Here is a 27409-nt window from a genome sequence, read left to right as displayed (position 1 = left end):
GGGGATTTAGGGGCCCGGTACCTTGGTGGGGCTGTTCCTGTCCAGAGTGCTGGCCTGGCTGGTGGCAGGCCCCCCGCACGCCAGTGTGTGGTAGCTGGAATTGGAAAAGCACTGGGCATGGCTGCTACTTTGAGACAAATCTGGGAAGAGAACAAGGTGCCATATTCCATCACATACCTCCCCCTGGCATTAGACACCCCCAAAAGTAATGCTTGGGTTGGGCAGACTTGAGAGTGCCCTGCAAAGTGACCAGTTCCCCCTCTCCCAGCTTCCTGGCACCCACTACCCTATGGAAATCTGGAGAGCCTGTTTTGCTGCCTCCCTCATGCCAGCCCTTCTGCAGCATGCAGAATGCAAGTCAGGCTCACCAGTGTGTAGAGGGTGGTACTCAGCTGGAGCCTGTTGAGGAATGTTGGCCCTGATGGCCTCACTTGTCCCTGGGTTGCTATTTAGGATGGGGCCAACCTTTTCCTGCCTACCCCTAGGGTCAGACTCCATACAGAGAATCCCACTCCTCTTGACCCCAGCCCTTCTCTCTTGAGGATTCCACGACCTTTCCATAGAGCTGGGGAATACCAGAGGAACGGTATGAGAAAACCCAGCCAGCCTTACTCATTATGGTCAAAGAAGAAAACACCCAAATCTCTGTGGGTTTGGGCATTCATCAGAGGCTGTTGACATTGGCTGAAGCATGTAGGCTAGGAGCTCTTTGAAGGCAGGGGGCTGCACCTGGGCCACCTGTCTATCCTGAAGCCCCTAGCATTGAGCTGGCAAACAGCAGGTGACACAGTAGGAATGGCTAAAGATCTGGATTCTCTTAAGTACAAAATACGGGAGGCTGGAGGTCTGCCATAAACTGTGGAGGCAGCTGCAGTGAGCTGTCCTGTGCTCACCCAGGCAGGCCCAGCCTCTCCTGACCCAGGGTTATGAGCATGTTTTCAGAGCATTTTGGCTTCTACTGTTAAGCTAAATATGAAGCAAAAAGCCTTATCTCCAAGGCGACAGTCCAGGTTAAGGGGAGAGAGAGAATCTGGCCCAGGATCACCATACATACACCCGACTTGGACTCCCAGGGAGAATGCCCATTGGAGGTGTCACCACATCTGTGAACAGACTGGGCTCTGACGTGCCTGTAAGAGGGACATTGGCCAAACTTTCAGATGTCTCCCAAGTCAGGTGCCACCCTCTTCTACTGGAATAATAGGGCCCTCCTGCCTCAGGGAAGGTTGGCCTGAGGCCATCACCAGGAAAAATGAAATGGACAGAGCCTGGGCACTAGAGCCTAAGGCCTAGCCTCCTGCAAGGCAGAGGCATGGGGCTGGGGAGACATTCTTTTGGAGAGCTTAGGAAAGCTACTGCTTAGTATAGGTACCCCCTGGGTGAAGCTTAGGATGGGGAACCTGTGGGGAAATAGGACCAGGAAATACCAACCGTAGCTGCTCAGAGTTGGGGATCCAGGAAATGACAACGCTTAGAGCTCCATGGACCTTTTCAAGTAGGCTCTCACTTCCCACCCCCATCTGGAGGTGACCACACCCAGACCCAGCCACCAGCCCTGCAGGCACAACCGTCTTCATTAAACCTGGGTGTCTGCAAGGATGCTGTGCAGTTCCTCCTGATTGAAGAGGGAATACCCAGGGCATAGCCCTTACCTGAGAGGGAGTAGTCAGTGCTGGTCATTCTCATGGCAGGTGTGTAGGAGACACGGGGAGCCAGGTCCCGCCCCTTCTCTTTCTGTCGCCGCCTGCGCCAGGCAAACAAGCCCAGCAGTACCACGATGAGGAACAACAGGAGGACAATGCCTGTGACAGCACCCACTGAGTGCCGCTCTGCACCCAGAGCTGGACTGATCTTGGTGTAGGGATTCAGCTCTTCCATCATGAGGGCAGCTGTGGGCAGAGGAAGAGCCTGAGCTGGTCCGGCTTGCTCTTCAGATCTCCCAGACTCCTTTAAGCCCTCTAGTGGTAGAAGACCTGGTACTGGAATTGGTCCTTTTCAATCCCTGTGTGACCCACCCCCCACGGAGCCTCAGTTTCTTCAACCTCCTAAAAGGCAATGGAGTCCAGGGTCATGACAAGGAGCAAATGTAACTCTGGTTGTGAAACAAAATAACGTTTATTGAGTATTTTGTTCTGTCACAAAAATGAGTTAGAGTTACTTAATCTTTGTGGCAGCCCAATAAAAAGGGATTATTCTCATCCCTTTCTACTGATGAAAAATTGAATCACCAGAAGGTGAGGTAACTTGCCCAAGATCACACACCCAGTAATTGGCAGCCAGGAAGAACTGGAGTCAGCTCCTTTCCCTGCTCACCAGCTTTGTGACACAGCTTGCAGTTGGTTCACTCGTGACATAGAGACAATAACCCCACCTTCCCAGGGGAGTTGTGAGCACCCAGTGATAGACTGGCAATGAAAACTGGGAGTGCTGCACCTGTGTGCCTAGATTACTGCTCACAAGGTGCCTCTTGATTATACGTGAGGCTTGCCCCCACTCTGTGCTGATGCTCAGTCTGGGGGACCATCCTGCCACCCAGCAGCATCTAGACCCTTCCTTGGCTGCCGGCTGCTAATGAAAAGAGCCGGCCAACATTACCAGGGAGTAAATGTGCTGCATTATTCTCCATGATATATCCTCAGACAGTGGAAACATGGCTTCTGACCCCTTTTCTGTAATGCAGGTCATTGAGAGCCCATTCTCCTCCCCCATCTCCTAAACCAACATCCATATAATCCCTCACAGGTTGGTAGCACTTTATAAAAGGTTTTATGTACACACACCCTGTGTGGAGTGCTCACATGTGCTAGGTGTTTTCCTGAGTCCTTTGCTCAGTGTCTCAATTGATCCTGGCAGCTGCACCATAAGGTCACCTGACTGTATAGAGCTGGAGCCAAGGTAGAGCCCCTTGGCCTCCAGAGGAATCTTGTGTCATGGGGCAAGACAATTCTCTTCCCACTTTGCATGTGGCATAACAGGCCCAGCAAAAACAAATGACCTACCCAAGGACACCTGGCAGGTAATGGCAAAACTAGAACTTGGCAGATATTCTGACTTGGTCTGGTTGCCTCTCCATAACACTGGCTTGTGGTTACTCTTGCTTGATTCATGTGAAATTTGCCAAGGATGAACAGGGGGAAATGGAGTCTGCCTACAGGTGTCTGCCTCCACTCTCTTCCCAAATGTTAGTCGAGGGAAGTATCCTTTAAAAATACCAGCTAGTCCAGCTAGAACTCCATGGAGACTCCACAGTGCCCACACACCCTGTCACCTGTGCATTACCTTGGTCACACCTGATTCCTTTGAATCCAGGGCTGCAATAACAGGTGCCAGTGACGTGGTCACAGGTGGCATTGTTCATACACTCACAGAGCTGCTGACACCCATAGCCAAAGGTTCCCGGGGCACATCCTGTGTGGCATGAAAAATGTGGGTAGACAGTGAGATGCAGCCATTCCCCAACCCTCCCATTCCACGGAGGGTTACCTACAGCAACAGGCCAGTTCTGTCTCGTGTGGTGTGAAGCCTTTTTAACCGAGGCTCCCATTGTGTTTTGTTTAGATATTGGAGGTAGACAGAACACTTATAGCCCAGAATGGTGGGATATGGGGCAGAGGAGAACAGGGCAGGACCCACTCACCCATACTTCTTCCATGTGCCAGGCCCTGAGCTGGGTGCTACAGGGACTTAAACAAAACAAGAAGATCCTGCCTTTCTCTAGTCCCTTATATACTCCTTATATACACAGCCCTTGCTGTACCCTCAGTTCCCTCCCTAGGAAACTCTTTAAGCACTAGAGTAGACATAGCCCTTGGTTTTTTCCTTAGGAATTACCCCAAAAACCCGAGCAGGGGGTGCAGAATCTTGAATGAATGGACCTTCAAGGGGGACACTGCCCCTTTAGGAGGCTGAGGCCTGGCACCCAACACCCAGGATCAGGAGTTGGGGCAACTTACTCTGCTCACAGTGCTGCCCAGTGAAGCCTGTGCGGCAGGTGCACTTGCCGCTGATGTGATCACAGCTGGCGCCATTCTGACACTGGCAAACGCGCCCACAATCTTTCCCAAAAAATGCTGCTGGGCAACCTGGAGAAACAAGATCTCTGGTCACAGGAGTTTCTGCAGAGTCAGGACAACTGTGGAGGTGCAGCTGGGACCAGACCTGTCTCAGTCTCCTCTTTCATGGAACATAGGATAAAGACTAGTGAGACCCTGGACCAGTGCCGTCTCCACACTTTCTACCCTCTTGCTGAAGGGGTAGAAATGGGACTGGGTGGTCCTTCCTTCAAAGGGGTCTTGGAATCAGAGGCCAGACTCAGATCTCTTTGTTGTATGCCATAGGCTGTTCCTCTCCATTGTCCAAGGAGGGCTTGGTCTTTGTGATTGCTGGGGTATCTTAGATCCCTGACCTTCCAGAACTTTGGGCCTGTGAACCCTGAGTCCAATAAGACCCTGGGGCCAGCTTCTTCCCTCCCTCTGTTCAGGCCTGGACTATGCTCACGGTGGCCAGTAGGCTGCAGCATGGGATTGGGAGTGGCTGGGAGGCTGGGAGGCCAGGAGGTGGGGCTTACGCTGGGTGCAGAAGAGTCCGGTCCAGCCCGGAGTGCAGTGGCAGGCCCCATCCTCAGCGCTGCAGCTGGCCCCGTTGTGGCAGCTGCATGTGTGGAAGCAGGCAGAGCCCCAGAACCCAGGTGGGCAAGCTGGGGGGTGGGTGGGATGCAGAGGGTGAGGGCAAGGCAGAGAGGGGCAGATGGAAAGGGAGAGGAAGGGGAGCACATGTCAGAGCCAAGATGCCAGGATAGAGCCTTTCTTGGCTTTCAGGGGCTTGATGCACTGTTCCCAGATTTTCTCAACTCACTTCTTAGCCTAGTCGCCCAGGATTTTCACTGGACCCCGATTCTCTGGCCACTCTCCTAGTCTTCAGTGACTACTGAGCAAGGCTCAGAGGGCTCCTGTACACTCCCTCTCCAGGGGCTGCCTGATTTGGAGCATGTGAATAAATACTGGGGCTTATATGAATATACTGTGTACACTAGCTTTCCCATGAGAGTGGGGATTTTCCCAGGGCAGGGACTGTCTCTCCTTTTAGCTGGTGAGCTGAGGAAGGAGCCCAAGTTGCCTAAAGAGAATGGAATTCCCTCAGGCCACACCATCTTACTGGGACCTCTTATGACTACTGGCTTGGTCTCCCCCATCAGAGGAGGAGCTCCACAGGGCTGGGGCCAGGTCTCTGTCCTTAGATTGGGGGCCCCCTGGAGAGGGGATGCTACCTTTGAATCAGACTAGGTGCACCTTACATGAATGGCCTCTATAAGGCCCTATCCAGGCTTAGGATGCCCAGGACACCACACTGGGCACACAGAAGGCCTGCATTCCTCCCAAGGTGACTGCTTTGGTCTTGCCTACTTCCCAAACTCCAGCATGCCATCCAAACTCAGGGGCTGCTCCTCACACAGGTGCTAATGGAGTATCAATTCTCAAAATTAATAGCATTCATGGTACTGTCAACAATATCTTTAATAACAGGAGTTAAAATATCCTTGGTCAGTCCTGGTGATTTTTCCTGTGGACTAGAGAGCTGAATGGGGATTTTGTTCCTGAGTAGAGGTGCCAGGGCAGAGAGGTTCTTGGCAATGAAGGAAGTTTCAGGGACTGACCCTAGATGGGGGTATTCCCATGGGGAGCAGCTTACCCTGTGAGCAGTCCTTGCCAATCCATCCAGGAAAACACTGGCAGGAGCCATCGATGGGGCTGCAGGTCCCATTGTTGGCACAGGAGCAGAGCTGGGCACAGTCCTGCCCAAAGTGCCCTCCAGCACATACTGTGGGCACAGGGTAGCCTGGCACCTGTCCTGACTCTCATACCCCTAAAGCCACCACCCACAGCTATACCCCCAGAGGGTCCTGGGCCACAGCCACAACCATCCTGGGGACTTGGATCTGGATGGCACCCTTATCACCCTTCTCTGTTTGCATATAAGTGTGTTTCCATCTTCAGAAGGCTCTATTATGATCCTTTTTGATAGGAACAGGCTGAGGCCCACAGAGGTGGAATCACTCGACTTAGATAGGAAGTGGTGAGGCTGGGCTTTACTCCTGTGGACTCTCAGTCCAGTGCTCCCTATCCTGTTCCCCAGCCTGCAGCTTTGCATCACCACACATGCTCGTATCACCAATCCCCTAGCCACAGGATGAGGATGCTTATAGCTGGAAGGAGAGGGACCAATGCAATGTGGCAGGTCCGTCTGTAGTTTGTCTGCTGGAGGACTGGCCCTGCTGTCTGTCCCTGTCCATCTGTCCTCTAACCTGTTCCTCAAGCCTCAGCCTAGTGTCCTCTGGTCCCCAAAGGCCCTGTTCTCCCCTGCACTCCATGGCATTTCTACTTTGTCACCTATAGAGTTTTGGCCATAGCCCCTTCTGGAGGAGTCACTCCTTGATCTTGGAGGAAGGACAGGTTTCCTCAATCAGACTGTAAGCTCTTTAGGACCAGGTCTAAGTATTAATTGGGTACCTGCCTATCTCTGGTTTCCTGCAGTCCACCCCCTGACCCTACTTCTCAAGCACAACTCTCTTCATGGACTCCCTATGCTCTGCTCACACAGCTTCAACGGCGCCCCATTGTCCCAGAAAAAAATCTCTGGGGTCTTGGAGTCCAGCACTAACTATCTCACCTGGCTTGTCCTGGATTACTCCCATCTTTCCCACATTGTACTTTTCAAACGCACCTAGGCCTTTCTCTGGATCTTTGCTGAAACCGTTCCCTTTCCCCTGACCCTTGTGTCCAGCTGTGGACATCCTACCCTGCCTTAGAAGATTCATCTTAAATGTGCCTCTTCCATGATTCCTGTGTTACTAGTAGACTGCTAGTTGTTCCTCAATACTAAGTCTCTTCCTTTGAACTAGAATCTTGAGTTTTGGTTGCGCTGTGGCCACCTGGAATAAAGACTTCATTCCTTGGACTCCTGAACAGCTAGGTGTTGCCATGAGACTGTAGTCTGGCCCATGGTAAGCTCTGAAGAATAAAGAACCTGGGACTCTGACATCTCTCTCTGTAAGCTGCCCTAACATTCCCCATTGGCCTGCTTGTAGATCTTTTCATTTTTTAAAAAATACATGAAGGAAATAATGCTTATTATTTTTAAGCCACTTATTTTGGATTTTATGAGGCTTACATCTGAACTCAATCCTAATGGATTCACTCCTCTTCTCTGTTCTGGGTGGCTATGACCTTGTTTCAGTTTCCAGGTAGTTTCTTCCCTAGTCTTCTATGAGACTTGTGAGCCTGTTTCAGGTCAGGCCTGGGCCCCATCCATATCTGTGTTCCCTACAAAGCCTGGAAAGACAGGTGATCACGACACAATGGGCGAATGTATGGAAATAAACTGACCATACCTTTCCCCCCACTTGCCTCCCAAGTCCTGCTGGGAAAGGCTGAGCTCAGAATTTCCTCCTCTGAATTAGGCTTTGAGGGCAGGGAACATGGCTCTGGTGCTTTACTGTATCTGAGTGTCCAGCACAGACCCTGATGTCCAGTACACTCTTAGGAAATGTTCCAAAATGCCCAAAATCATTCTTGGGAGCAGTGATCTTCCAGAGGACCTTACTGGGATTGACCCCTATCCCTTTAAGCTCTTCTCGGTTTAGCATGCTCCTCCCAAAGCCCAGTCCCAGCAGCCTGTCCAAAAAGAGGCTTCCTTGCCTTCCTTGGGAGGGCAGCTCCTGAATCCTGAGGCCCTCAGTTGGTTGAAACACACGGAGAATCAAGGACTTGAAGGCAAGTAGCTTCCTGGGTTAGGTCTCGCAAACCCTGGCCTGGTATTTCCTCCTTCCCACCACACTGCTTTATGTTGCCAGCCCTTCCTCAGTCAGATTGTGAGCATCTGGTGGCAGGGATCTGCATTCCCTCTGCCTCCCCTGGACATGGTTAGTGGTTGGGATACAATGAAGGCAGAATTGGTGGCCAGACTCTCCAGTCCAAAGCCCTGGGTTTGGGTCCTAGTTTTATTCTATGTTCAACAAAAATACATATGGTATTAATATACACCACTGTTCAAAGTGCTTCACAAATATTAGTTCACTTAACCTTGGCATGTTTTCATTATTAGGTATTCTCATCATTCCCATATTATTAACTCCACTTTGCAGATGAGGAAACAAGGTCACACAGCTAGGAAGTTCTACTGCTTGTTGATTAAGTACTTTTGAGCAAACCACATCACCCCTCTGGGTCTCCATTTCCTCATCTTTGAAATGGGGATGAGAAGGCTCAGCTGTAGGCAGGCTGGCTGATCCCGGGCCCTGTGCTTCCCCTGGCAAACCCCTGTCCAGGCAGGTCTACTGCCAGAAGGCAGACACACGTCCCACCTGTGTGCAGTTCCACCTCCACCTTCAGCTTCCTTAAGAGCAAGTCACCTAGACTCTTCTTCCCTGTCTCAAGGAGGTGCTCTATTTGGAGAATATGCATCCAGCCCTGGTTCTTTGGGGTGCCCAAGTAGCTTCACTCCCCTATCCCCCAAACAACTCTGAACTTCTCTAACAAGACAGTCTTTGAAGTCTTTCTCACACGCATATGGCAACATGTTTGCCCACAGAGCTGCTAATGTGACCATCTAATACGTTAATTGGTTGACTTCTTAGTTGAATCAAGAGTAAGGGTGCTGGAGAGAAGGGGGGCTGGTGGAAAGAAAACATCTGGTTATATTTAATCTATGTTTAATGATTCTGCAGAAGCAGTGTCTGTAATTTGTAACTCGCTGGAAAGCCAGTCATTAGAAAGTGTCAGTTCAATTTTTTACAAGGTTTGAGGCTTAACCAGGGCAGTTGCCATTAATAGCAAACTCTATTAGATCTGTATGTGGAAAATACTCATTAGGCCAGTGGGCGATAAATCAGACAATGCAGGATGCGGGAGTTACTCCTCAGCGGGTTAGGTCCTAATTTAGACCAGACCTATCTGTATTGACGGCTGGGTCTTCTATGCTTAATAAGTAAACCTCAACATGTCAGGTGATGATTGAACTGTCCTAGGAGGGTTGCAAGCAAATGAAACTGTCACATATGTTTCCCTGGGGCCCAAACTTCTCATGACCTCAAAGCATCATGGAGTAAACTTTCCACTCATACATATTAACGGCCCGCAGACTTAAATAGCCCAGCTCAGCAGTGATTATTCATCAAAAGAATGGGTTCCCCTGGGAGGTGGTGAACTCTCAGTCAAGAGAAGTATTTAAACCGAGGCCAGATGAGATTCTTGCCTGGGTGACCTTGAAGTTGCTTTTAGCTCTAAATTTACATTATCCTAAGATCCTTTCACTCCTTATGGGTTAGAGTGCAAATTCTGCCAGGTGGGGTTCAGGATTGCATTCAGAGCTCTTCTGAAGGCCCCAGCCTACCTTCCCAGCCCCTTTTCCCAGCTCTAGCTTCCACCTCCTTCAGCCATTCCCTACTGCTGGGTGATAGCAGGTCCAGGCCTCTCTTCTTTGCCTAGGCAGTTTCTGCCACCAGGGTGCCTCTCTTCCTTCACAGACTAAAAGCCCAGCTAAGTCCTGCATAGTGCACGGAGCTTCCTCCAGATCCACACTGCCTTTGCCTAAGTCCCAAGCAAGGAATGGTGTGTTCTGGAGCCTAGCGCCTACCTTTTCTCTGGTTGTTCATGTGGAGGAAGTTTGTGAGTGGTGTTAAACCATTGGTACTTTGAAATCAACCATGGTGACACCTGCAAGTGTCACAAAGTGAGGCATTTCCCTACAGATAACTAGTATAGTAGCACAGCAAAGCAAGTAGGCTCTCCACTCCCGTGGAGTGCAGTGGCCCTGGAGTTGATGTTGTGAAGGGTTTTGAGGCTGATAGGAAAGCGTGTGGAGAGGGACTGGCAATGCCCCCCCCGCCCCAGCTCACGGGAGAAGGACTGCGGCTTTCCTATCTGCAGCCAATGCCAGAACTGACCCCCGTGCTCTCCCGGAGTCCTCTGCCTTTTACCACTGGGCAATCCGCATCATCAGTCTATGTCTGCGATGGATCTTTTCTATGCTTATTTCATCTTTCATCCCCTTGGTGTGGGTGTTGGAGCCAGAAGTTGTTTCTGTCACTCGCTAGCTGGGAGACCACAAACTAGTCATTTCACCTCTTTAAGCCTGTTCCTTCAAATGCAGGATGACTTTGTCTCATGCCATGCAGTGCTCGGTTATCGGAATTGAGCCCTGAAGAGGGAAGGAGCTGCCATCACAGAATAGGAGCAGAACCCCAAGCCCTCTCTTTTCTGTCTCTTCCCTCCCAGGACCTGCTCCCTGTCCTGTGCCTTCCCCTTAGAGACAGTACCTTGGTTGCAGAGGGCTCCGGAGAATCCTGGGAGGCACTCACAGAGGCCACTGATGTGGTGGCAGGGCCCACTGCTGTGCACGCAGAGGGGACAAGGATGGGTGCAGCCGTGGCCATAGAATCCAGGGGGGCAGACTAAGGGTGAAGGGAAGACAGTGGTCAGTAGCCCCAGGGGCCTCAGAAAGCTTGGCCACCCCTCCCATCCCATATTATAGTGAAGAGAGGCTCCTCAGAAAGGCAGGAAAGCTGCATCTTCCCCACACCTGGAACGGCCCGTCCCTTCTTGGAGGGAGGAACTGTGGTCTGGTCCTGTTTTTAACCAAGGAGCTAGGCTGGCCCTGAATTGGGGACAGAACAGTCAGTGCAGGGAGAGAGGGGACCAAAGGGAGGGGAAAGAAGGGGATTGACTCCAAGAGCCCAGCCTCCCTCAGGTGGTACCAACTGGGTCTCTGGGGCCAGGGTGCAACCTTACTTCTCTGGCATAAGGGTCCTCGGAAGCCAGGCGCGCACTCGCAGCTCCCGTCCTCTGGAGAGCAGGAGCCCCCGTTCTCACAGCTGCAGGAGACGGAGCAGTTGGGACCCCAGCGACCGGGTGGACATGTGCTGTCACAGCGGATGCCTGTGGGTCAGAGGCAGACTGCAGTCAGTGGTAGAGGGGTGAGGGTAGAGGAAAGAATGGAGGGGTGGACAACGCAGTATGAAGAGGCAGAGGCAAGCACAGTGCGATCGGGGGTGTGGAGAAGAAGCCCAGCAGAGTATAGCTGGTCATGGAGAGCTTCCAAGAAGAGGTGAGGCCCCAACAGACTTCCAAAAGTCTAGGAAGAATTGATCAGGGAGAGGAAACCAGGCTTGCAAAGAGCAGGACAAAGCACCACACCTTGAGAGAACTTACACAGAGCACAAAGTGACTGAACCAGAAAGTTTTAAAGAGGGCATAGCAGGAGATGATGTTGTGAAACTTAAGAAGGGACCAGATGATGAAGAGCTGCCTCCATCTTTGACACCTTAGCTGGCATCAAGAATAGGTCCAAGAGAAACCAGCTCTGGGCAAGTGAGTGCCTTCGTGGGGGCGCTGGGGCTGGAGCTGAGCTACTTGCCCACCAGTGTTAGCCGGTCATTCCTGGGTTCCAGCCAACCAACCCAGGCAGGGGCTCTGGGTGGGTGAGGTCTTTTCATATTCTCTTGACCATAGTCCTCAGTATAGTATATATTTTATAACATATTATATACATACATCTAAAAGAAACCAACTATTTTTTTAAATGCTAGTTGTAACCCAACAAATTGATTTAATGACCTTCATTTGACAAATAGCAGCCTATGGGGGAGTAGATAAAATACCTTAATAGGAAAGAAAGCCCTCTGCAGTTTTTTAAAGCTTAGGTAGAGGAAGTCTGTGCTGCAGTGATTTTAGCCTGAAGGCAAAGATGGAATTTTAAATGCCTGAGGCTGGATGCTCAGCTCTGGGGTGGGGTTTCCTCACTGGCGGGAGGCTTTGGCTGACAGCATTATTGGAAGGGCGGCCACAGGGCCTAGGGACCGCCTGGGCTTTGGAAGGTGAACATCAGAGGCTCCGAGAGGAGCAGAATTAGTTTTAAAACCCTGTCTACCTTGTTAAAAGGATGGGGACTGTGAGGAAGAGAATGAAAGCAGGAGAAAGACTCAGACCCAGTGAATGAAGAGTCAGCCCTCACAGCAGCAGGAGAGCAGAGGGACCAATTTGGAAGCACCTGGAATTGTACAGACCCACCTGGCTGCAGGAAGCAGGGGATGTGCAGGCTTTCCTCACCCTCGGTCCAGTGGTCAGTGGTGCTGTCCCTCCCTGGAATGCCTCAGTTTTGAAGCAGTGTGGTGGTGGGGTGCGTTTAGGGAGAAATGCCACTTTTTGAGAAATGGCAGGGGGCAGCCACATTTGCCATATTTTCCCCATTGATGGTGGTTTCTCTCGTGGAGTTTCAAGTGCCTGAGAGGTGAACCTGCTCAGGCAACTGACTTAGCCCTGGGGAAGGGGAAACCACAAAATTGTTCAACGTTTCGGATACAGATCCAAGTTTCCCCTTCTCTAGGTACAGCCATTCCTCAGTATCCATGAGGGATATCCAAATCCAAGGATGCTCAAGTCCTTTATGTAAAATAGCATAGTATTTGCATATAAGAAAACATGAGAGGCCAGCATGGTGGTACATGCCTATAATCCCAGTGCCTCAGGAGGCTGAGGTAGGAGGGTCACAAGTTCAGAGCCAGCCTCAACAAAAGCAAGGTGCTAAGCAATTTGGTAAAACCTTAACTCTAAATAAAATGCAAAATAGGGCTGGGGATGTGGCTCAGTGGTCAAGTGCTCCTGAGTTTAATCCCCGGTACCCTCCCACCAAAAATAAAGCATACAAAGTGTAAGAAACACACATCTCAAATACTTTCACTCTCTAGATTACTTACAATAACTAATAGGGTGTAAATGCTGTGTAAAGATTGTACCTGTTTGGTACAGATGCAATTTGGTTTTTTAGATATTTTCTGTCTACCGGTGGTTGAAACTTTGGATGCAGATCCCATGGATCCAGAAGGCTGACTACATGTGGAAAATTGTAATCTGCCCTAAGGAATTCCTTCGCCTGTGCTTGATGAAAACCCTGATCTACGCTGCAGCAGAAGACTTGCCGCCCCTCCGGAGGCATGCTGGGCGGGGGCAGAGTGTGGCCGTCTGATGGGGCCCTGATCCCACCTGTGCTCTCTGCAGCCTGGCCACAGCAGGTGTGTCACACAGATGCTGCCCTTTTCTAAAACCAAATATCGATGGTGATCCTCTAAACAACGTTCACAAAAGTGCCACTGGATTCATGACAGCTTGTTGCTCCTGTGTTTTCCAGTCATTGCTGTTAAAGGTATAGCCACTCCCATGTATGGGATCCTCAGAGTGTTTGTGTTGAGAAAGGGTCCTAGACAGGGACCCACGAGTGTGTGGTGCTGATGCTCCGACTGCAGGTGGCTGCAAGGGCCCGCTGGGCTCCAGGATTTGGCAAGCATTATATTATGGGCCTGGTTCTGGGGGAGTAGGGTTCCTGTTTGAGGTCCTATGTGTCCTAAGAGCTCTCTGGAGCTTAAAATTGGCATTTCAGTGGGAAGAAGGGTCAAAGGGGCCTCCTGTGGGGAGTGCCCAGTACCAGAAGGGACTTACTGGGCAGCTGGATTGCCCAGACCCACTGGAGGGTCTGGCCTTGTCCTTGTGGCAAGCTCCCAGCTACAGCTTCTAAAGAAGCAGCTTCCTCCCCCATAGTTGAGCAGGGGTAATAATCTGTTAGGGAATCGCATTATTTTAGTTTTCAGGACCCCCCTTCTCTACCCTTCATGGGTAAAGCTGAGGATCCACATGCTGTGATCCCTAGATCATGCCACAGGGCCAGCCGCTCAGCAGCCCACACCCCTTCAGGGCCCTTAGGGCTCTCTTCTAGGAAGTCTTCCTGGATTCTGCCCAGGGATTCAGACTTCTGTTTGATAGAGGCATACAGTTGTCTCTGTTACTTGAAAGTCTGATATACATGAATCCCCTCTCCCTGCCAGCAATCTGAAGATGAGGATGAAAGTTTACTGATATCCTGGCCCTGCTCACAGAGGCACTCCTCAGGGGCAGGGTGCTGCCTCAATCATCTGGTGCCCAGGACAGTGTTGGCACATACTTAGTACTCAGGACTGGGGCTGAATTTTGCCACTGAGCCTGGGTCGGTGCTGGGAGTGAGGCACTGCCAGGTAAAGTCTTGGTAATTGCTTGAGTCAATAACTGCTAGTTGAATGAGTTAAAGGCTCTCCCACGGAATGGCATCCTGGGTCTCCCGTCTTGTTGGCACCCCTGTCATGAGACCCAGATGTTTCTTCAACTGTAGCTGAAGAAGGCTGCAGCAGACAATCTTTAAAATCTCTTCCATTTCCAGGGGAGAAAACATATATGGCCACAAGCCAACTACTCTCAGGTCTGTTTCAGTGAGCATTCAGTGAGTGCCTATTATGGGGAGGGCGGAGTGAACGCCAGTCACTGAGAGCTGTGGCTTATGGAGGAAGGAGACACACCTCAGGGCAGACCAGACCCTGTGCTGAGTGACAAGCCAATGGCTGGGAAGGAAACTCTGACTTTTCTTGAGTTAGGGGTGGGTGGGACAGGCTCCCTGAGTGGGGGGGAGGCCCAAGCCTGAACCCGCTCCCCATCCCTTCCTCTCCTTGGCCTCCTTATGCATGACAAACCTCAGGACATCAATCGCTTCTTTGAAAAGATGTCAGGACCACCTTTGGGGAAATGAGCTTTAGAACAGCAGAGGCCTCGCAGAAAGGTTGTCCATCAAAGACAGAATTTTTAAGCACCAGATGTCATTAAAATCTGATCAGCTCACTTGAAATTAAGGCAATGAAAAATTAAAGTGGATTTCCATTTGGCTCTCGCTCAGAGAGTGACCAGGCTGGAGCCTCCCCATATATTGAGGGGCAGCAGTCAAGAGGGCAGGGGAGCCAGGTGGGGGAGGCTGCAGAGGCCTGTTTGGGGCCCTTGGAAGCTTTCTGGTTGTGGAGAACAGAAGCTGGGCAGCAACCGGAGGTGCATTATTTACATGAGAACTTACACTGCCAGAAGCAACTGGATTTCTTTCTCTTTGCTGCTGCCCACCTGGGGACCGGCTGGTGGGTCCATTCACACACTGTGCTGTTACTGAGCACTTCCTGTGCTGTGGCCCACTTTACCAAGCACTTCTTATGTGCCAGGCACTCCTAGCGCTCTGTGGCACCAACTCACTTAAACTTCAGATGACCCTGTGGTTAGCTGTGAAGACTATAATTTTCTGCATTTTATGGATGGAGAATTCAGGCCCTGAAAGGTTAGGACCCATCCAAGGTCATGAATCCAGGCAGTCTGGCTCAAGTTCTGTCCTGAACCATCTTATTATCCCCATCTCAGTGAGCAGCAACGCTGGATGTGGTGGGAATGAGGCAGATCCTTCCCAAAGCCCATGGTCAAGTTAGGCAGGCCAGTAACAAAACACTCAGCTCAGTGTTCAAGGACAATGTGGCACTGCCACAGAAGGAAAGGGGTAGGTTATCAGAATAGGCAAGTGGGGGCTCTTGGGACATGGCCAGGTAGTGCACAGGCCTTGTTCCAGAGGAGCCGTTCCAGAGGAAGTAGCCTTTAACTTGAAACCTGGCACGCCGAAGGGGTCCTCAGGGCTGGGGATGCAGCTCAGTGGCAGAGCACTCACCCAGCATGCACAGGGTCCCGGTTCCATCAACAAGAAAAGAAAATAGGATCCTATCAGGTAAGGAGAAGGGGAAGAAGTGATCCAGACCGACAGAAAGAAGGTACAAAGGCCAGGCATCAAGATGGTGGTTGTTTCCTGAAGAAGTACCCCTGCGCTCTGGTGGCTGGGATCAGTGAGTGACACAGAGGGCCATATCATAGTGCCATGGTAGGATCCTGCGTTTTAGGTAGGAGTCACAGGAAGACATCAAGGCATTGAGAGCTTGTTGTGAACACATCTGAGTTTTGAAAGGCTCATCCTCCAAGCGCAGCTGGGCAAGAAGGGGTCCTTGTGACCAAGCGGGGGAACACGCATGCCAGAGGAGAGCAGGGATCAGGGAACCACTCAGGGGCCTCAGGGTGGAGGGAAGCAGATGGGTTCACCTTGTGCTTAGGATGGGCTCAGGAATCAGGATTCTGGGGTGGGGCTCCAGAGAGTCCCTTGTCCCCTCTCCACCATATTCTCTACAAATTGAGCACCTACACCCAAGTCTGTCTGTCTGGTTTTGTGTGTGTGTGTGTGTGTGTGTGTGTGCGCGCGCTAGCTTAACAGAATCTGTACATCATGGGTGTCAAAAAATGTTTGCTCACTTGAACAGAACACAAAACTGGAGCCCAGAGCAGAAAATGGGGATGGTGCACATTCAAGAAACAAGAAGAATGGAATTGGAGGAGAAAAAGAACAGTTAGAGAATATAAGAGCCCAGCTTCTCAGGACCTGGGTAGTGGCAAGGCAGAGGGGTTACCTGTCCATCCAGCCAGGCAGCAGCAGTGGCCTGTGACTGGATCACAGCCATCAGCATGGCTGCAGTCACAGCGTTCACTGCAGTTCAGCCCGAATGTGCCATCCTGTGAGAAGAGGGGGACAAGGAAATAGTCAGACTTTGACTCTTAGAAGTGCACACATTTCTATTGGCTCTGGATGACAGGACAAAGCCATAACCTCACAGGGATACAGACATGGAAACTGGGGCACAGTGGGGGTGCTTTTTGTAATCAGGGCCACAAAGTCACTCCCAAGAATTACTGGTTGCATTAATAGGTGAATGAGGTTTGGAGAGGGGGAGTTGATGGTCCTGCCCCATTTTTCAATGATTAGGCTCAGAAGGTTGTAATAGTTATTAACTAAAATTGTAACTGAAAGGGCACTTTGCTAAATGGGACACATTGATCACATGTGAGAAACAGCCATGATTTATTCTTTGTTCATGGGGGAAAATATGGTAACCATTTTAGTAAGAGCCTAATATACCTCATTTCTCTTAATCTTCACAACACTATGAGATGCTTCTATTATATTCCCACTTTAAAGATGGGAAACTGGGTTGGGGAGAGGAAGTAACACACTCAAGGTAATAGTGTGTGACAAAGGCAGGATTTGAACCCAGGACCTCAAAGCCCACTCTCATTCAATTTCACATCAGTTGGTTTAACAGGCTAAGATCTAGGGATTAAGTGTGGGTAGTTACTGTTGGGTTGTGCTTGGTTTAGTACCAACCCTGACCATGAAAGTCATGATTGTTGGAACCTGAGGAATTATAGCTCCCTGTCCTGCTCCTGCTGGGGACGAATCTGCAGCTGCTTTTGAGTTGGGTCAGAGGGCCAGCCCTAGATGCTGCTGACCCAGATGCCTCTGGATAGACAGCAGGCCCAAGGCCCAAGGCAGGACAGTGGCCACGGAGAGCTCAGGCCTGTGACCTGAATTCAGTGTCCTCACCAAGCCCAGTGCGTTTCTCTGTGCATTCCTGTGGGGAAAGTGGCCGAGGTCCACCCTGGCACTCACAGGGCAGGGCAGCTCGCAGGTGTCCCCCAGCCAGCCCGGGGTGCAGGTGCAGGAGCCGTCGGAGGGGCTGCAGGCCGCCCCGTGGGCACAGGCGCAGCTCTCATTGCAGTTCAAGCCCCAGGTCCCGCTGGGACACGGCAGGGTGCAGTCCACACCCTGCCACCCTGTGGGAAGGGAGAGGACGGTCACTTCTCCCACCCAGAGCCAGCTCTGTTATGCCGCGTCCCCTCGACCTTCTGCCCCAGCACAGCTGCTCAGGGAGAGAGTCCCGCCGCCCCAGATACCCCTGCGCTGGCTGGCCTTGATTGCTTTTGTCACAGGCAGAAGGTAGAAGGTCCCACCGGGGACAGGGAACCAGTGCAGGTGGGAAGTGTTTCCCTCCCAGGGTGGAGCTGCAGACTACCCCCAAGCCCCCTAGGGGCAGGACAGGCCAACTCCCTGCTCTTTTTGGGGGGTGGGGTGGGGGGTGTTCTGAGGACTGGACCCAGGGCGCTTAACCACTGAGCCACATCCCCAGTCCTTTTTATTTTTAACTTTGAGCCAGAGTCTTGCTAAGTTGCTTAGGGCCTTGCTAAATTGCTGAGACTGGCTTTGAACTTGTGATCCTCCTGCCTTAGCCTCCTGAGCTGCTGGGATTACAGGGGAGCACCATCCTGCCCCTCTCAATTCCTCATTCTGAGGCTAGTCGCTGGCTTCTGCCCTCAGGTTGACTTCTCCCCTTCCCTCCTTTGTTCTGTGGCACAGGGTGGGAGGACCCTGCAGCTGGCTCCCAGTGGGCTGGTCAAGGGCGATCTGGCCCACAGACTAGGGGGAGGAGCAGGAGAGAAGCCAGCTGTGACCTCTTCCTTTTCCTGCCAGGGCTTTGGCAGTGGCCAGGCTCCCTCTGTCCATGTCCCAGTTCCTACCAGGTAAGCCTCATGCCTAGGTCTGGGACTCCTTTTGTCCCTCCAGCCCCAGGAGTGGCGCAGCTTCTACAGGTGCTCGGTCATGGCCCACCACTCTGTGTGTTCTTCAAGGACCCTGACACCCTTGAGAAGAACTCCTTTATGACATTCCTGCTATTGACGTCCCTGGATGGAGTGTGAACTGGGCTCTGGCCCTGCATGGGCTTGGGTGGGCGGGAGCAGCCCCTCCTGACCCTCAGTCACCAGCGGGCTCGGGAGAGAGGGCGTTACCTTCCCTGCAGGTACAGGAACCGTCTACCGGGGAGCAGGTGCCACCATTGTTACAGCTACAGACGGATGAGCAGTTGGGGCCGTAGGTCCCTGCTGCACAGGGAACTGCACACACCTCTCCCTGGAAAGAGAGTGAGTTTTGCTCAGGGGTCTCCCTGTGCTGGGTGGCTGCGGTAGGCAGGGCGATGTGCCACCCTGCAGAGGCCCCGATCCCTGGAACCTGTAAATGTGCTACTTTACAAGGAAAAAGGGACTTTGCAGACGTGACTCAGAACCTTGAGATGGGGACAGCAGCTAGGAGTGTTCAGGTGAGCTCATGAGTCTTTAAAGATAGAAGAGAACTGGAGGAGGCAGGGCTGAGAGAGGGCTGGCCAGGGGTCCGCCACAGCCGGCCTTCACTTTGAAGATGGAGGAAGAGGCACAGGGCCAGATGCAGCAGCCTCTAGAAACTACAATCAATCTTTTTACAGCAGCAGGAACCGGGTACCTCGATCCTACAACCACAGGAACGGATTCTGTCAGCAACCTGAAAAAGCAGGAACCAGATTCTTCCCCTCAACTCTCTGGAAAGGAGCCGGCCTGCCAAGGCCTTGATCTCAGCCTGAGGAGACCCACAGACTCTGGCCCAAGAACTGTAGGATGAGAAACTTTGTATTGTCTTAAAACGCTACAGTTGTGGCAATTTGTTACCCCAACAATAAAAAATGAATACAGTGACCCTTAGAGGTTGGGGTGGGGTCCAGCCTCCAGACCAGGGCTCCAGGGTAGGCAAAGGCCCAGGGAGCGCGGCCCCACTAGTCTATATTAGGTCACATCAGCACAGGACTTAATCTTTCCCAATCTTATTTGATTCTTTTCAACAACATTGTGACACAAATAGTATCCTGTTGCCTTTTGCCTGAACCTCAGAGAAGCCAGGGGTAAATGATCATGATTCCTGGGTACTAACCACATTTCCAGTATCATGCACCACGCATATGTCACCTCACTCAGTTCTTTATATGGAGAAGTTGTCTAACTGTCCAGGCCACAGAGCTGGAATGGCTGACCTCCTTCCAACCTGGGAACCATCGTTACTGGGTGACATAAACCGGTTTTCCTGGCAGGCATTCTTGGAGATGGGATTAGTGAGCTCGTGAGAAGAAGCCTTACCTCTGTAAGGGAAGAAGGACTGAGTGGAGAGGCTGACCGGAGGCGATAAAGTCCTCTGCTGACCTTGCAGGAAGACCCCTCAGAGTCGACCTCAGTCCCTTTATAGATGCCTCAGTCCCAGCATCTATAAAAGGGGAAGGAGAGCCCTCGTTCTCATCAGTGATTGGCTGATGTGGTCCTGGCCACAGGGACGGGATTCCCCAGGTGAGATGGACGCCTGTGAGGGCAACTTCTAGAAAGAGCCTCAGCTGGGAGCCCAGCTTTCCAGGCCCTGGGAAGTGAGGCCTGGGTGGAAAGGGCGGATCCGTTGCCCCAGGAACAGTGTGTGCTGTTGGCCCTGAGAAGAGATCAGGGCCAGTTGCTGGGGAGGAGAGGAGTGCAGGAATGGGGACCTCAAGCCTTGAGGACTGGGAGCATGCTGTGAGGGGCAGAGGCTGTCCAGATGGGGAGAGCGTCAGGGACAAGAGTATAGCGGACCATGAGACTGGAGCCCTTGAAGGGTGGCTGAAGGGAGGGGTTTGTGTGGGGAGGTGTGAAGGAGGTATTTTAAAGGGAGGCTGGGGACCTAGAATGGCAGAAAATGGAGTTTGGCTTTTCTTCCTTGAGTTCCCCCAGGACATGCCTTCCCACCTTGGGAAACTGGGGCTGTCTGCTCTGGGGCCTGTTGAATTCTCATTTCCCCTTAGATGGCTCCAGCAGGTTCTCAGGACTCATGCCTTAGCTTATTGAGAAACAGCACATCTTGGGCCAGAAGACCAGAGCTTATCTGGGCTCCACTGGCTGTGTGATACTAATTAGGTTACTGCCCATCTCTGAGTCTCGGTCCCAGCATCTGTAAAATGGCAGCCCTGGAGTAAAGGAGCTCACTCTCAACTCTGAGGGTCCAATACCTGGCTTCACCTTCACTTAGGCCACAGAGAGACCAGAGGCTATGGACCTTTGGCCAAGGGGACATTCCTGGTCAGCCCTCTCTACTCTGTCGCACAAGCACAGGCGACGTCAGGAGGAGGCACTAGGAGTGCCAGGCCTGCACCATAGGCCCTACCGCCCCACTCTTCTCCTGCCCAGTCTTGGAAGGCTTGACCAGTGGAGTCTGTCAGCTTCCCCATTACCCTGAAAACTCACTTCCCCAAGACTAGAAATGGCCCACAAAGACACTCAAGCTCCTAGGACCTGGGCCTGGGCGTAAAACTCAGGCACGGTGTCCACCTTTCTCTTCGAGGCCTAGCCTCCTCTCTGGTCCTTGACCCTGATCCTCCTGGAGGCCTCCGGTCCCCTGTGGGCCCAGTTAGGGTCTGGGGATGGGGTCAAGAAGTTTGAGCTGCCTGCCACCCAGAGCTGTGTCGGGGCACGACTTCCTCCCAGGGAAGCCCTAGGAGGCCACCGGCTGGGAGGCTCTCTGCTTCCAGAACAGAAAGAAGAGACTTAGAGGGGACAGTGACTTACCCAGGGTCCCACAACCAGTGCAGTGATGTGCAGAGGGAGAAGCGGCTCTGCATTCCAGAGAGGAGCAGGGCCAAGCGAGCAGGTGGCCTCTCCCAACCTGCTGCCACCTTGCGGACACGCACTGGACCTCGCTCCCCACATTGTGAAGTAGGACTAATGACCCTATGCACCGGACTGTTCAGAGGGTTAAATCAGTTTCTATTTGTGGAGCAGGTAGATCAATGGGTTGGGTAGAAAGCACTGTAAGAACTTATGTGTAGCTGGATGCAGTGGCACATGCCAAAGATCCTACTGGGAGGCTGAGGCAGGAGGATCTCAAGTTCGAGACCAGTCTAGACAACTAAGGAAGACTCTCAGAACAATAAAAACAGGAAGGGCTGGGGACGCAGCTCAGAGATAGAGTGCTCCCGGTTACCAGATTCCCAGTACCAGAATAGAACAAGAGAGCCGCGTGTGTCCTGGCATCTAAAAGAACCTTGGAGGTCTAGGCAGGAGGCAGCTCTGGAGGACAGAGCCATTCCTCCAGCAGCAAAGGTGGGGTCCTGTGCAGGAGGGGGGGGAGATGCTCCAGGGGGCAGGAATCGGACTCCAGGGTCAGTTTTCCCACCCATCTCCCCTGGGGGCTGGCTCCCCGTTCCTGTCCTCACACATGAGTGGCAACTTTGACCACTGCACACCAAGGCCCGGTTTTGGGGGACGGGGCAACTACTCCCCCAGGAGCCACACTTGTGAGTTCCCACAGCACAAAGTCCAAGTGGGAAAATGGATAAGTCCTAAAGCGGAGCCAGATACAGCCAGCTTCCTGAATTCCCCTCACCCACCCGGGGCCTAGTGTGGCTGCCTGCCTCACTCCAACACCTCAACAAGCACAGGAACCCTGGGCTACACTGGTTCAAACCACACCCCCCCACACACACACACACCTTCTAGCCTCTGACCTGAGGGCAGGGTGGCTCTAGAGCTGATTAGCAGGGTATCTGAGGACTGACCTTCCAGCAAGCCAATTACATGGTCCCTCAGGGTGGCCTGTCAGTCCTGCCCACCCCAGAGCTCCCCCCACCTATCCTCTGGTGTGGCCTCCTTGGCTGTGGGGACCACTAACTGGCCTTAATCCTGATGATCTATGTAAAGTCCAAGTCTGAGAGGCTGATGTCAGGATAAACGTAAAGACTGGCCTTGAATTTGCCATCCTCCTGCCTCAGCCTCCCAAATGTGGGAATTTATGTCCAAGCGTGCTTGGGTGGCCAGTGCACACAGTGTGTTTCTGTGCTGTCTCCGGCGTGTCTGTTTTTCCATTTGTATAGATTCAGGAACAAATTTGTGCCTCCTCATGCTTTCCCCATCGGTTTTTCCCAGGTACTCTCCCCTCCCCTCGGGCCCTGTCCTGGTGGGAATGAGAAACACCAGCAGCCACCATCCTAGCACCCTGGGGGGTCCTGTGGCTCATATTCCTGCCTCCATCAGGGGAGATGGATCTGGTTTTCACGCCTAGACTCTGGGCTCCGGGACGCTGCTGGTGTATAATGGACCCTCAATAAATGTTTAATTGAAATGAGTAGTTGCGTACACATTGCCTTCTGCAGTGGACAGAACCTGAAGGACCGGCACTTTCCATATCTTCTCTCTCATGCCAGCCAATTCAGCAAGCGTGTGCTGAGTGCGACCAGTACTGAGCCAGCCTGTGACAGGCTCCAGGGGCACAAAGGGGCCCTGGGCCCAGATTCCATCCTTGAGCAACGTGTTTGGTCACTTGTTTACTCTCTACCCCTCCAATGAGACTAGAAGCTCTGGAAGAACTGGGACCTTATCTGTTGGGGTTGCCCAGCATCCCTAGCTGAGTTCCAGCCACAGGGTACAGGGATTACGGAAGTGTGTTGAACAAACGAGCAAGGCCCTGGTAGGCTGGGCTGGTGACTCCTGCTGCACATAGGAAGTACTGAATGGTCTGAGGATGAGTCCCTCGCTGCCACACTGACTCTGAGTCTCCCTGGCTGTCTTGTGAAAAGGGAAAGCCAGGCCAGATCCCCATGTGTGGCTCCATGCCCTGCCCAGCTCCCCTGCCAGCTCGCCTAGCCAGGAGGAGGCTGAGAAGCTCATCGTTATCCTGTCAGCTTCTAGAGCTTCTGCTCACGGAGACTCTGAGCTGAACAGGACCTGAGGGATGATGGCACCCACCCAGAGCCACAGGGCAGAGATGGATGTAGGAGCCACTGCTCCCAGGGAAGCGGAGTGCAGTGCCTGCCCCAAACCCGCCCTGTGTTCATGTCTGTCCACCTCTTCACACTCTAGGGAAAAGGACCCAATGAGAGCCAGGGTTGTGAGCTCAGTCAGTGGAGAAGGCCTTTGGCACCTCATGTTCTGCATGTCCCAGACCCTCTGCCCACCCCCCACAAGCCAGGCCTGGCCCCTACGGCCCTTCTTTGAGGCTATTCCCCAAGATCACCGCCATCCAGGATTCCCACACATCTTTCTGGAAGGCAGGCTTCTCTCCTGATGGACACGTGATAGTTCCAGGGAATACACAAGCTTTGCTTTCTATGCCAATCATCTGTGGCATTGAAGTCAACCAATGTCCCCAACTTTTCACTATCCAGGACCCTTTTATAATCCTCTGCCTGCAAAACCTCTCAATTTGAAAGACACTTCTGTCACTCTGTGCCGGTGTCCAAGGCCAGTCCAGATTTGGACAGGTACGATTTGGTCAGTGACCATGACCTAGAGATTCCTATGATGTCACCTATATCCAAGAAGAGCTTCTGATCAGCTCACATTAACCTGCGCTATCATATAGAGATAATTTCATTCTAATTAAGAGCAGAAGAAAATCTTTAGTGTTTATCAGCCTCATTGTGGGGAATGTAGGATTTCTGGCTGAAAGTTCAAAACTGCTCCTGGCAACCTGTGGCAGCCTTTGCCAGTGTCTGGCTCTAAGGCCCCGTAGCTGTCCCCAGGAGCATCCTCCTGCCTGGAGTGGGATCTTTGCCCAAAGGAGTGAGGAATGGTGAGTCATAGGCCTAGGGACGACCCCTCCTGGGCCTCTAAGAATGATACCATCTGGGTAGTCACCTACTCTGCTAGTGCCTAGCCTGGACCTGGTCACACCTGTCCTGATGGTGTGGAGAGAGCCCATAGTGCCAGAGATGGAAAGGACACTGACAACCACCTGATCCACTGCCTTGTTTTACAGGCGAGGAAACTGAGGCTGAGGGAGGTAAGTGACTTGCCCAGGAGCACACAGCCAGTGCAAGGAGACATGGATTTGGAACTTGAATCTTCTGTCTCCCACTTCAATTGCAGAAAGCTAATCATAGCACAGATACGGTTATATTCTGGGTTTGCCTACGCTGACCCTGTTCTTATCGATCAGATATTCATTGCCTAAACACAGTCTGTGTCTTCAAGGGCCACCCACTGAGGCTCAGAAGCCCTGGCCCTTTCTCAGCACCTGGAAGGTGATGCCTGGGTAATTTTATATCTCCTTGGATCTGCGTTTCATCTTCCTATCCCACACCACTCTTCCCAGGACCGGGAGCCTCTGCCTCTGCAGGGCACGTCCCTCAGTTTCCACTGGGCGCTGCCTGCCAGGCCCGCTCAGCATCTTCACTCGGTGAATGGGAGACGGATGTGAACGCTTCCTCCCATCCAAAGGCTGTTAATTATAGATGCAGCCTTGGCTATTAACATCCTGAACTTGATCTGAAAGCGCCACGGGCAGAACGGAACCCTCCAAGCGGGTCCTGCTCAAGACGTGCAAATCTCTCCTCCGCCTTCACCTGGCTCCTGCCCAGCGTAGCCGTGCAGGCCCGAGCCCCCTGGGTAAGGAGTTATATGTTCTATTAAATTGGTTTCAAATGTTGTTTGTGGAATTTTCCCCCCCACAACGTGCTGCTTTGTAGTTTGGCCCTGTTTGGGAAAATTAATCAACAGCTGGGCTTCTCATGTTGATCGCCCGTTTTCCGAGCAACATGCAGGAGGTTAATGAGTATTTCTTGGAGTGGAAGAAGGAGGAGAATGGCAAGTGGTCGACCTTTCTTTACATAAAGGAGGGAGGCCCTTGTGGAAGTTCATCTCCAGGTCCCCTTAGGTAGGCCCCGTGGGCGGGAGGCAGTGTAAACAGCAGAACTGGGTTCTCCAGATCTGGCCAGGGTGAAGCCGGTGTGCACCCGCCAGCCTATCAGAGCTCAGCAGGGAGGACTTGGGGACAGACCCAGGGAAGGTGCATGTGTCTTGTTTTACAGGGTGGGGCCTGAACCAGGGCCTCATGAACGCTAGGCGAGTGCTCTACCGCTGAGCTACGTTCCAGCCCCTCTTGTTTTTGACTTTGAGACAAGGCCTTGCTTAGTTGCCCAGGCTGACCTTGAACCAGCAATTCTGCCTCTGCCCCCTGCGTAGCTGGAACTACAGGTGTGAGCCACTGCACCTGGTCCCATCCGTCCTTTTGTTGGAGGAGTAGAAAGGGCCCTGGGTCAGAGCTCATGGGTTCAAGTGAGGCAAAAGCACTGACCCACGCTGACCTGGCCTCCAGCACCCATCCCTACAGGCCACCAGTGTCTACCAATGTCTGCGCCGGGCCAGGCCCCGAGACAGGCCCGGGTCTTGCTAACCACTGCACTAGACTAGGTGACGGACCGAGCTCCCACACTCCTTAACTCTCCCCTCCCCTCCATTGTCACAGCAGGTGTCCCTGTTACTCGCTCCTTTGTGGCACTTATCATAATCATGATAAAATAATAATTTTTTTTTAAATTCAGCTCTGACGAGTGTGAGAACCGCCTGTGGTCCTGGCCCTCCGCCCAGCGCCTCCCCCACAGTCCCTGCTCAGTAATCGGTGCTGAATCAACTCAGACACCCAGGAAACACTTTTTAAGCCCTAGTGGGTGCCAGACACTGCCCTGGACCCGGGACCCAGGGTGAGTGGAGCCGAGCTTGTCCCACGGGGCCTGGGACACAGGCACCTCCCTGCCTCAGGACATTCTGCTTCTGCTGCCCCCGGAGCCTCTGATGGCTTCTCTTCCCTGCTCTCTGCAGCTATTCCTGGAGTTTGGGGTCATCGGTGGGGGCGGCTTTTGGTGTCCAGTGTCACAGCCATGCCAGCAGCACACACAAGCAGTGTGCTCCATTGTTCGCCAGCCCTTGCTAGGTGCCTGCTGTGCTCGCCATGCAGAACGCCGGCCCTGGGCCATTCCCCTGCCTCCGCTTCCCCTCATCCCCAGATAGCAGGGCTCTCAGGGAGGGAGCCTCATTTGTGATTTTCCAGGGAAAAAGGGACACGTGGCCCACAAGGCAAAAAAGAGAACAGCTGGACCGCACACCAGTCACCGAGGCCTCTGCGAGGCACAGCAAACCCCGCTGGACCTCATTAGTGCGTCACGGATAAAGCAGCACCTGACAGCAGATGTGTGTTCCAGAGAAGAAACTGCACAAGACACAAGGAGCCAAGAGCCAGGGGGACAGAGGGAGAGAGGGATACAGGTTTCTTGTCATGGCCACCTCCCGTGCCTGCCTCCCTGTGCCAAGCAAGGAGTGCCCAGGGCCTGTGGAGTGGAGTAATTCTGCCTGGTTCCCAGGAAAGGGGAAAAGGAATGAATGTTAGGACCAAAACCATTCATTCTCACCTTTATTTGTCTAAAATGAAGAGGCTGCCAGTGACCCAACGTTGCTCTGTACAGTTCTGTAGGATGTGCACTGCACAACCCTAGAGGCACCACGCACATGACCAGTCAGTGTAGATGTGTGCATGATGTATACATAGATACTTGATTGTATGTATGTGTATATGTGACATGTGTATAGGTGACATATGTTATATCAATTTTCTGGAAAATATCAGTGGAATATCTCAAGTGGGGTGTGAGTGATGGCCCTGCCAGGTTCACACTGGGGACTGGATCTGTGAGGCGGGTGCACACTGTAGTATCAGAATCCAGTTCCCCTGGGGTGGGGGCTGTGTGGTGTGGACACAGGTTGGTGCCTGGAAGAGTCAGACTAGCAATAATGATAGGGACAACATCCTGGGTGGGAACCAGACTGTGGGGGACAGAAGGCCCTCCAGAGGCTGGTGGGGGGTGCGAACGAGGACCCAGGCGGATGTGGCCACGCCCTGCCTCCCTGGGCCTGGCTCAGGGGACTGAATCTTCCTCCTCAAAACACTGAGTAGAAGAGAGAAAAGTTCTTTTCTTCCAATGTTTCTGGGAGGAGACTCTTACAGGGTTCTTTTTTAAATTTACCCTCCCACCCCTCGTTTTCTTATTACCCCACCTTGATATGAT

General features: G+C 52.4%; 1 protein-coding gene across 1 annotated transcript in view; it reads right to left on the bottom strand.

Annotated features, from left to right (window-relative positions):
* Megf11 (multiple EGF like domains 11) overlaps positions 1-27409 on the bottom strand; it is an 83276-nt gene that overhangs the window by 12459 nt on the left and 43408 nt on the right. The window contains exons 7-17 of the mRNA XM_046426696.2: positions 18543-18663; positions 17368-17531; positions 16331-16433; positions 10785-10931; positions 10313-10447; positions 5689-5817; positions 4568-4696; positions 3954-4082; positions 3280-3408; positions 1653-1889; positions 22-140 (exon numbers count right to left, since the gene is read on the bottom strand). Coding sequence (XP_046282652.2) covers positions 22-140; positions 1653-1889; positions 3280-3408; positions 3954-4082; positions 4568-4696; positions 5689-5817; positions 10313-10447; positions 10785-10931; positions 16331-16433; positions 17368-17531; positions 18543-18663 — 1542 coding nt within the window. The remainder of the gene's footprint in view (positions 1-21; positions 141-1652; positions 1890-3279; positions 3409-3953; positions 4083-4567; positions 4697-5688; positions 5818-10312; positions 10448-10784; positions 10932-16330; positions 16434-17367; positions 17532-18542; positions 18664-27409) is intronic.

The sequence above is a fragment of the Marmota monax genome, unplaced genomic scaffold (genome assembly GCF_021218885.2).
Source record: "Marmota monax isolate L192 unplaced genomic scaffold, Marmota_monax_Labrador192_F-V1.1 WCK01_AAM20220418_F8-fsc00078, whole genome shotgun sequence".
Lineage (NCBI taxonomy): Eukaryota > Metazoa > Chordata > Mammalia > Rodentia > Sciuridae > Marmota > Marmota monax.
This window is presented reverse-complemented; position numbering and strand designations above follow the sequence as displayed.